This window comes from Marmota monax, unplaced genomic scaffold (assembly GCF_021218885.2).
Source record: "Marmota monax isolate L192 unplaced genomic scaffold, Marmota_monax_Labrador192_F-V1.1 WCK01_AAM20220418_F8-fsc00035, whole genome shotgun sequence".
Classification (NCBI taxonomy): Eukaryota; Metazoa; Chordata; class Mammalia; order Rodentia; family Sciuridae; genus Marmota; species Marmota monax.
Genome location: NW_026691961.1, coordinates 1,181,528 through 1,192,517, shown reverse-complemented (window position 1 = coordinate 1,192,517; position 10,990 = coordinate 1,181,528). Strand labels below are relative to the sequence as shown.

At 34.7% G+C, this 10,990-nt stretch overlaps 1 protein-coding gene across 3 annotated transcripts in view; it reads left to right on the top strand.

Annotated features, from left to right (window-relative positions):
* The first annotated feature begins 9,700 nt into the window (after positions 1-9,700).
* LOC124083066 (ankyrin repeat domain-containing protein 26-like) overlaps positions 9,701-10,990 on the top strand; it is a 66,102-nt gene continuing 64,812 nt past the window's right edge. For 2 of the 3 annotated variants that reach the window (XM_046429850.2, XM_046429721.2), the window contains exon 1: positions 9,702-10,779. In XM_046429850.2, coding sequence (XP_046285806.1) covers positions 10,740-10,779 — 40 coding nt within the window. In that variant the 5' untranslated portion in view covers positions 9,702-10,739. Of the gene's footprint in view, positions 10,780-10,990 lie in introns of all 3 variants that reach the window. The other variant, XM_046429654.2, reaches the window with a different exon arrangement.

Here is a 10,990-nt window from a genome sequence, read left to right as displayed (position 1 = left end):
GGAAGAACATATCTGGCCTAACTTATTATGTAACTTTTGCCATAATTGCAGGTATGTTTTCAGGATATTATTATTACCATGGATGAAGTTGAAGTACCAGTAGCATAGGTAGAGCATACTTTTGTGGGAGGAAAAAATGGCAAAATTTAGTGGCAGTCTGTGGGAATGGAGGACTGAAAACAACTAAATGAATCTGAATGTGGTGGGAACCTTACACAGAATTGAGGGAGTTGAGGAAGGGAATTTGGGAAGATTTCATCAGCATTTGTCTATCTTAGCAGCTTTGGCCCACAGTCTTATTAGTAAGCCTCTGTTACTTAAACTGACATTGTTAAATATCAGAACAAAAGCTATAAACTAGGACTACCCTGGAAAATCCCCGATAACAGTAGTCACAATAGCTCTAAAAGTTTCTATCTTCTTACTTCACTACCAGAACCCCCACATTAAATAGTAGGTATACTCAAATCTTTGCCTTGAGCAACTCAACAGATTTTTGAACATGTTCTCTCTTCAAGGCACTGTGCTTGATGCTAGAGATACAAAAATATCCTCCCTAACTAGGGGTTCAAAATCTGCTGCCTGAAATTAAAACACCATAATGCAAGACTTTTTAAAAGTCAATTTCTAACAGAAGAGGGGGTCTAAAAACATTTGAAATGTTCTAGTGGACTGTAAAATGTGATTGTAAAAAACTCTAATATCACCTTAGCAATGGCAGAAAAAGTTAGATGTGCCATACATAAAAGTTATGTCCAGTAGTAGAAAAATGGTATAAAAATGTGTGTCATGAGAGTGTCACACTTGTTCTTTTAAAAAAATTTTTCTGCACACATGTTATCTGCCAGACACTGCTAAACACAGATAATACAGTGAAGAACTAGACAGAAAACAGCATTGGTCTCATGGCTTACGTTTTATTAATGATAATAATAAACAAGCAGAACACTTAGAGGTTAGTTGGTTGGTAAATGGTATCAAGAGAATAAATAAGGTGGTAAGAGGAAGTAATTTATGTTAGGCCAGTCTTGAACATCCAAAGCAGACCTGTTTTGGTTAGTCCTGCTATAGGAACTAGAAATTTACCATCCCTCAGAATGTTTCCAGCTACTGTTGTAGAGGTAAGCATTCCTTGTGGTTTATTTGAGCCAGAATTATAACTTTATATAACATTGGATCATTGGGAATTTTCAGTTTCTTCTTTAATGCGTAACCAATGAACTTTCTACAACATTTGAGAAGATTATATTTCCGATGATGTTGCCTTTCATGAGAATAAAATCAGATTTTGTTTTGTAGCACCAGGAAGTGAAGCCAGTGACTACCACCATTTTATATTTTTATTTTTGAGATAGGGCCTACTACATTGCCCAGGCTGGCAACTTGTGATCCTCTTGCCCTCGGTCTCCCAGCTAGAAGAATAAATCTGATTTTGTTATTTGTTGAATAAACTTTGTGCCTGATTCTTTTCTGCCCTTGGACATGGAAAACGGGAGACAGTGGCCTTTTTTAGCTATTTTTCTTTGCAAAAAATTATATTCTTTCTAGGTGCTAATTTCACATGTAAGAATACGTGCACTAAAGAATGAGTATAAAAATAAAGAGTAAGGAATTTGTGATATTTGAGCAAATTAACATTTTGTTAGGTATTCTGTTTCTCTTCTTTAATCTTTACTAGTGACAAATTTCCTCTCCAAATAGAAGAATGGCAGTGAAATTCAGGCGGTTTACACTTCTTGTTTGGAAGAATTTTACTTTAAAAATGAGTATACCTTTCTGAAAACTGTGGAAGGGACTTGATAAATAATTAAATAATTATTTAATTATATTAAATAATATAATTAAAATTTTTTAATTATATTATTTTTTGTGGATCATCAAAAATAAACCACAGAGTTAGGGAACTGTTAGATCAGGTGGTTGGAATATGTAGTTGGAATCTCAGAAATCCATGTTGTTTAAAGTAAGGATACCACAAAGAAGGAGGAAGTTCAGGGCAGACATTTTAATATGAGTTTCAGGAGGACATAAATATTGAGTGGGAATGTAAGCTGGATAGTCAGAAGTCTGATTAGACAAGATTCATCTTCCACAAATTTTGAAAGGTTGGGCAAAATGGGCTAAAGAACAGATACATCATACCAATGCCAAGAAGTCTCTTAATACCATCTTCTGCCACAGCCAAGGAATTTTCAAATATTTCCTCTCTGGGCAACAGAAAGCATCTTAGGGGAAATACATGATCAGAGTAGGGGATAAGTAAATAAGAAGCTCGTAGATAACATTTAACAAGAGGGTACTGATAATTACTTTTTAGTTTGGGGACCATTAGTTGTGGAATAGGGAGGGAAAGCATAAAAACTTGAAGTAAAACACTAGAATTTAAGTCTTTCATATTTTTCAGAAACGACAATGGATTCTTCTCATCATGGAATTTTTTTTGGAACTGCTTTTCACCGTTATTCTTTTGATACTACGTAATTCTGTTTCGACAAAGCATATGGATAAGCTTGTGTTTGCAAGACAATCCATAAATACTCTGCCTTCTTACTTCCTTAATACCAACAAACAAAGAAATTGGGAACTAGTTTATGTCCCTTCTAACAATGAAGCAGTGAACAATCTTATTGAAATGGTACAGCAAACTTTGAACAATAAGTTGAAAAGTAAGGAGTTATAAACATTCTTCATGACAATTCAGTTATTTATATATGTAAGTTTACTTTATTCTTGGTCCTCATAATTTTAATCAAACTAAGAATTACAAAACCATCCCTTGTTAGACTTAACAAATTTCTTAATAAATTCTTATCTCTATAAAGTCATTTGATATGCCTCATTCCCTCAGAGCAATGAATTTCATTGTCTTTTTATTAAAAGCTTACTGCTTGGGGGCTGGGGTTGTGGCTCAATGGTAGAGTGCTCGCCTAGCATGAGTGAGGTGCCCTCAATTCGATCCTCAGCACCACATAAAAATAAAGATATTGTGTCAACCTACAACTAAAAAATAAATATGTTTAAAAAAAGCTTACTGCTTGGATTTTTGTCTTCTTATAGTTCATGGTTTTACTTCAGAGAAAGACTTTGAAGAATACATTAAATATGATAAGGACTCTGATCATGTGATGGCTGCTATTGTGTTTGACCATGACTTTGTACACAGCGAGGACCCCTTACCACTTGAGGTGAGAAAGCCTTAACTTAAAAGGTTCACAGGGTTATAATGAAGATGTAATTACCAGAGCTGGCAATTCCTATTGAAATCGAATTGCTTCACCAATCAACTGACTTACTTAACAGAGCAGAAGTTTTGGTATGATTAGCCAAGGGCCTATATGATTCTGCAGAGACTGGGTCATGGATTCAGTATTTTTCCTAAGGAGATACTGCTTTGAATTTGCCTGAAGTTATTGGAGTGAGAGAGTGAATGTTGCAACAAAATGATAGAAGATGGAATGTCTGCAGATTTCTTGAAAATGAAGCAGTGGGCCTGGTCAAAGCATGGAACGTTAACAATTGACTGGGTACTCTGTTAAAAATCTTCAAAGCTCCTGAGCAATCACTTCTAACCAATGAAGGAAGGCAAATTTGAGCCTTAACCTGCCTAAAGGAAGTTAGCAGAAAAAGCCACCTTCTCAAGGTCCCGAGGTCCTCATACTTTTCTTCTAGTAGTTTGGCATACCCTACCTTCAGTGACTTGAATTGATTTTATTTATTGAGCATCTGCTGTGTTCTGGGAGATACAAGGAATTCAGGGATTAAGACGGTCTTTCAAAGATAAGGAAAACAAGCATGATCTCATGGAATTGTTATTCTAGTGGAGGGGCAGAGGGAGAGACAAATGTATTACTACTATGTGGGATTTCTAAATTTTTTTTTTCTATAGAAGTCATGTTAGTTTCAAGATGATAATGGAATATCCATGTGGATTTAAGTGACAAAATTGGGGAGTATTACTAATAGATATTTTTTGTCTTCTCCCTCCTAATTCTGTTGAAGTTTTCTGTGTTCCCCACTAGATTATACTGTCTTAGTTTATCTTTCTTATCTTCACAAATATGGTACATTGCTTCAGAGATGGTAAGTCATAAATTAAAAGTATAGTTTCAAAGTAAAAGTAACTTTCCTCCTTACTGACATTTCCTTTTTTGTGATACACATTTAAAATTTTTCAAATGTACAGGGTGGTGGCCTTAAGTACATTCATATTGTTGTGCAAACTTCACCCTCTCCAGAACTTTGTCCTCCTCATTCCCTATCTCCTAAACCCCCTGTAGTCACTGTTTTGTTAGAAAACAAAAGTCTCTCTGAGTTTGACTATTCTGGGTACTTCAAGTAAGTGGAATTGTTTGTCCATTTGTTACTGGTTTATTTCATTTATATTGTGGCTTATAATCAGAATTTAATTCCTTTTTAAAGCTTAATATTTCCCTGCATGTGTGTATCACATTCTGTCAGTTTATCTATTAGTGAACATTTGTTTCTACTTTTTGGGCATTATGAATAATAGTGATATAAAGAATATGGGTGTGCAAATATCTGTTCAAATCCCTGCTTTCAGTTCTTTGGGGAATATACATAGAAGTGACATTCCTGAATCACATAGTATGATTTCATATGCTGAATCACTTAGTTTTTGAGGAACTGTCATACTGTTTTACATGCTTAAACAATGCTTAAGAGTTCCAATTTCTCTTAAATCCTTGCTAACAGTTTGTTTCTGGTATTTATTTTTGTTATAATAACCACCTAATAGGTGTGAAGTGGTATCTTATTGTGATTTTTATTTGCATTTCCTTAATGACTAGTGATTTGAGCACCTTTTTCATGTACTTATTGGCCATTTGTATATCTTTGACATAAAATGCAGTCACAGTTTATTTCTAGGATCTTTATTTTATTCCATTTGTTTATATGTTTGTCTTTATGCCAGTACCATACATTTTGATTAGTGTAGTTTTGCAATCAGGAAATTTGAGTCATCTTACTTTGTTCTTCCTTTTCAGTTTGTTTTAGCTATTCATGTCTCTCACAATTCCATATAAATTTTAGGACAAAAAAAATCATTTGAGTTTTGTTGTTGTTGTTGTTGGATATTGGGAATTGAACCCAAGGGCACTTAACTACCAAGCCACATCCCCAGATCTTTTTATTTTTTGAGACAGGGACTCACTAAGTTGTTGAGGGTGGCCTTGAACTTGCAATCCTCCCATCTTAGCCTCCTGAGCCACTGGTATTACAGGCATGTGCCACCAAACCTGGCTGTTTTTATATTTTGAAAGGGACTGCACATTGAATACTTGGATCATGTTGGGTAGTATGAACATTTTTAATATATTTTAGCTGTTGATAGACCTTTATTTTATTTATTTATTTATATGTGATGCTGAGATTCAAACCCAGTGTCTCCCACATGCTAGGCAAGCCCTCTACCTCTGAGCTACAACTCCAGCCCAGTATGAACATTTTTGTCTGTTAAGTCTTCCAATCCATGAGCATAGAATGTCTTGGGTTATATATTGATTATACGTATTACCTACCTATTTATCTATATATGTACACATCTATATCATATATTCATCAGCAAACAGGAACAATTAGACTTCCTCCTTTTTCAAATTGGATGCTGACGTTCTTTATTTCCTTCTCTTGTCTGACTGACTCTGGCTAGAACTTACAGTACTACATGGAATAGAGTGATAAAGTAGGCATCCTTGTCTTGTTCCAGATCTTAGAGGAAAAACTTTTCCCCATTGAGTATATTGTTAGCTGTGGGCTTGTTATATCTGACTTTTACTGAGAGGTGGTATATTTCTTGTGACTCATATCTTGAAAATTTTAATCATGAAGGGACATTGAACTTTATCAGATGCTTTTTCTGAATTTATTTGTCCTTCATTCTGTTGATGTGACATACTGTGTGTTTGCTTTGGGTATGTTAAACCAGCCCTTTAATAATTCCCACTTGATCATGATATGTGATTTTTTAAAATTGCTGTTGGATTCTGTTGAAGATTTTTGCATGCATGTTTATAGGAATATGGCCTACAGGTTTTTTTTTCTTCCTGTAGCCTTTATCTGCTTTTTTGTGTCAGAAATGATGGCCTCATAAAATGAATTTGAAAGAATTCTCTTCAATTTCTTTAAAACATAAGAAATCTTTAAATGTTTGGTAGGATTCAACAGTGAAACTTTCCTTTGATGAGAGACTTCTTACTGATATTTAATCTCTCTCTTTTTTAACTTAGTGGTCTGTTTAGATTTTCTTTTTTTTTTAAGTTATCCATAGGCAGAGTACCCAATTCATTTATGAATTGTGCAACCCAGGGAACCAGCAACCTCTCTGCCAGCCTTGGCATGCTACAATGCACACACCTACACCCCTGCCCCTCACCCTAAGCCCATACAAATCATCCTCAATTCGCAGAGTGGCAGTTCCCTACCTGAGGGTGGCGCTCTCCCCCTGCCGGACCATCATGTGTTGTCATGACAGTGTGACAGTAGAATGTACTTTGGCATAATATATACCTTTCTGTTTATGATTCCGCTCTTATGGTTGTTCATGATGCCAAGTTACCCTGGTCGTATATACAAGTACAAGGCTAAAAAGATTATGTCCAGTTAATTCTACTGTCTTTCCTGTTCCCCTTCTCTTCCTTTCCCTTTGTTTCCCTTTGTCTACTCCAATGGACTTCTGTTCTTCCCATCCCCAACCCCGCTTGTCATGGGTTAATATCCACAAATCAGTGAAAACATTTGGCCTTTAGATTTTGGGGATTGGCTTATTTCTCTTAGCATGATATTCTCTAGTACCATCCATTTACCCACAAATGCCATAATTTCATTCTTCTTTATGCTAAGTAATATTTTATAGTGTATATATAGCATTTTTTTTTAGCCATTCATCCATTGAAGGAAACCTAGGTTGTTTCCATAGCTTGGCTGTTGTGAGTTCACTTGCTATAAACGTGGATGTGACAGCGTCTCTGTAGTATACTGATTTTAAATCCTTTGGGTGCAGGGCTGGGGTTGTGGCTCAGTGGTAGAACACTTGTCCAGCATTTGCAAGGCCCTGGGTTCAATCCTTAGCACCCCATAAAAATAAATAAAATAAAGGCATTGTGTCCAACTACAACTAAAAAAATATTTTTTAAAAAATCCTTTGGGTGGGATAGCTGGATCAAATAGTGGTTCCATTCCAAGTTTTCTGAGGAATCTCCATTCTTCTTTCCAGAGTGGTTGCACCATTTGCAGTCCCACCAACAATGTATAAGAGTACCTTTCTCCCCACATCCTCACCAACATTTAGCATTACTTGTATTCTTTGTAACTTCTTTTCCTATTCGTATCTCTTTAATTTCTTTCTTTTGTTTGATTGCTCTGCCTAGGGTTTCAAGGACTATTTTGAATAGGAGTGGTGAAAGAGGGCATCCCTGTCTTGTTCCAATTTTTAAAGGGAATGCTTTCAGTTTTTCTCAATTTAGAATGATGTAGACCTTGGGTTTAGCATATATAGCTTATTTCAGTCTTGATATGTTGAATATGTCTCGTAACTTATCCATTTCTTCTATATTTTCCAATTTGTTCGCATACACTTCTTCATGATCCTTTGTATTTTAATGGTATCAATTGTTAATTTCTCATTTTTCATCACTAATTTTGTCTTGTCTCTTCTTAGTCTAGCAAAAACTTTTGTCGGTATCTTTTCAAAAAAACAGGTTTTGTTGTATTGATCATTTGAATGTTTTGCAACCTTACCTTTGTCTCCTCTGATCTACTAATTTGGGGTTTGATTTGTTCATTCTTTTCTAGTTTATCGATGTGCTATAACTATAGTTTTATAACCACAGTTTCTGTTTATGTTTTGTTAGTTCATATCTAGGTACTGATGATAAATTATATTTTCCCCTTCTTAGCTTTTTTATATCTATTTCCAATTAATATATAGTTTTTTCTTATTTTTGAACTCTTAAAAAATAGGTACCTTTATGTAGTCACTTTTAAACGTAGCCAGAAATTTCTAATATTCATTCATTGATGTTGTTAAATATAGCTATAACTTAACCTTAATCAAAGTATCTAAGATTTTTCCAGTTTGGGGTTCTTCTAATGTGTCAAAATTTTCTTAGTAATGTCTTCTAGTGTGCTTCTACATGTGTATTAGAGTTTCTCTTGGATATCTATACCCAGAAATACAATTATAGCTCATAAGGTATGGAAGTATTCAACTGCTGTTGTTACCATATATCTTACTCAAGTAGGTGTAATATGTAACTTTGGCCTTAATTTGCATTTTCCTACTTAATAATGAGGTTTCATATCTTTCTCACACATACTAGCCATGCATATTTTATGTTGCTGTGAATTGTCTTTCAGAATGTCCTTGGCCTATTTTTATTTTTGATTATTTGCTTTTTTATCAACTTGCCAAGAAGCAGTGATGATATTTTGATTGGGCAAAGAGAAGGATGGAGGGGTAATGGAGGCAAGAAAGATGGTGGAGTGAGATAGACATTATTACCTTGGTACAGGTATGACTGCATACATGATGCAATGGTACATCCTGTAAAATCAGAAATGAAAGTTGTTGCAGTTGTGTCCAATGAATCAAATTTCACTCTACTGTCATATATACATAATTAAAATGGATTAGTTATTTTTAAAAAAATAAGTAGTGATGTGTGCATGAGTCACCTTCAAGGTTTGTTCTCTCCTCTCTCTTCCCCTCTCCTTTCTTTTTTTTCTCATGCATGCTGGGAAATTTTCCTACCACTGAGATATACCACTAGCTAATATCTTAGGACTTTGTAAACCTTTATCCTTATCCTTAGGGTTTCCAGCATTATCCAATTCATTTCAAGCATAACCCCTCCTCACAGGGACAGATAGTATCACACCTATGATTTTATAATTTGCTATTTGGGTCTTGAAATTCCCTGTTTAGCTGAAGTTAGCTATTTTACCATCCCCCTTTAATTTATCAAGGACCTAATGATATCCTTGAAGTGTAAGGAAGATAATTCTGTAGTCAGATGGAGGGGAATAAATAGATTTTTAAATTGTTCCTTTGTCTCTGTCAGTTCTGTTGCTGTGGTGTTTCTGCCAGACCTGGCCCTGCAGTCTGGTAGTGAAGAGCTTTTATTTCAAAATATCCTGACTGATCCAACCCCTGAGTCTTCATGGTAACCCACACTTAGACTCAACACTCTTTTTAGTTCTCATGCACTTATGCTTTTTTATTCAACAGTTGTTTCCAAGCAGAAGCACTCTGCTTTGACAGCTTGGCCTCTAGCTTTGGCCAACAAATACTAAGCACTCTGACCCTGTCCCCCTTTTAGGAACCTTATGTGGAATCCCCATATTAGCCTTGCCCTTTCTGGTGCATTATCCTTTTAGGACTTTGTCTTTTCTGTCATAAAATTAAAATCATTCAAATCTATTAGAAAATTTCAAGTAAAGCTTCAAGTAATCTCTGGAAGAGATCAGAGTTTTCTGTCATCTTGGCTAACAGATCTGTGCCCCAAATCCCTCCATCCCTTGAAATAGATTTCCTTTGACTGCAGGGGGTTCCACATCACTGTTTTCCATGGTGAGTGCCAATTTAGATTGGCACTTCTAGTAGTTTTCCCAAGCAATGGAAATTTCCAAGCTGTTGGAATCACTGCCTAAAGTTTTCAGCATTTATTAAGGTCTGCCTCAAAAGGAATAGATTAAGCAGATTCATTGAATCTAAGAGAACTAAGCCCCATCATGACTCCTCAGTATCCATTGTGTTAAAGAAAATTTTGTGTTCCAAGTCAGTTGGAGATCAACATGGAAATGTAGCTACACTTATCTGCTGATTCTGTTCAACTAGGTAGAGAAGAAATAGTAGTAGTCCAAGTTTTTGGCATTTGTTAATTTCTTGCCTTTGTTATTATTGATTAGTCTCACAGAAGGGGATGATTAAATTATCTAATTTAAGGAGATATTTATAAATAGTTATAAATTAATTGTTGATTTGCTTTGAGTTATAAAGCACAAAGAAGAGCCCAATTGATCATGAAAATTAGGACTCAAGCATTTTTTAAAATAATTTTAACTTTTGAATATTAGAACCTATGAAAAATGCACATTAGTTCTAGCTGAGATTGTAAGTAGTTAAGTATGCCATTATTTTACTATTTTGCTTAACATGTTTCAATATTATCTTAGTAAATCTCCATAACAACCTGGTGAACTAAAGTGATACAACCCTTATTTTTTAAAAGGCCTTAAGCCTAAGAGAAAGAAGTTGTGCAAGAACAAGAACCTATTTTTTACAGAGACAGGGCATTTTCTGAGTTCAAGCTACACTAGTTAATATATTTACCTGTCCTGTTCTCAATTAATGATCATTTCATCTTTTTTCTTCTTTAACTTCAAGCTATGGGTGCAGTAACACATGCATTTACCCCAGCTACTTAAGAGCCTGAGGCAGGACAATTGCTTGAGCCCAGGTATTTAAGATCAGCCTGACCATCATCATGAAATACCATCTCACAAAACAGAAAAAAACAAACATTGTACAAATAATTTTCAAGTTAACAAAATGTTTATAGGGCATACAGATTAGGAGAGCATATGAAAAAGTTCTGATACTAGATCTAAAACATTATTAAGTATTGAATTATATTTGGTCAGTGTTTTCATATGAGTGTTAAAATACCAATTTTATTACTTTTTTCAAATATAGAAACAGGAATTTAATTCTTCAATACATGAAAGCACAATCTAGAACATCAGTAAATTTCAATCCAGGTAAGACTTAAAAAATGAGTTACTCTTGGTGTTCATGCCCTGTGTAAATAAGAGTAAGAATGTTTGATCAAAAAAGAAGAGTGGAAAAATTTAAATGTTCAAATTCCATTCATATTTTTTATATCTTTCTTGCTCATATAGAATCCAGGATATCTTAATAATTAACTATAAGAAATTTATCATCTAAATGATATTGTCTGAAAAAATTTTA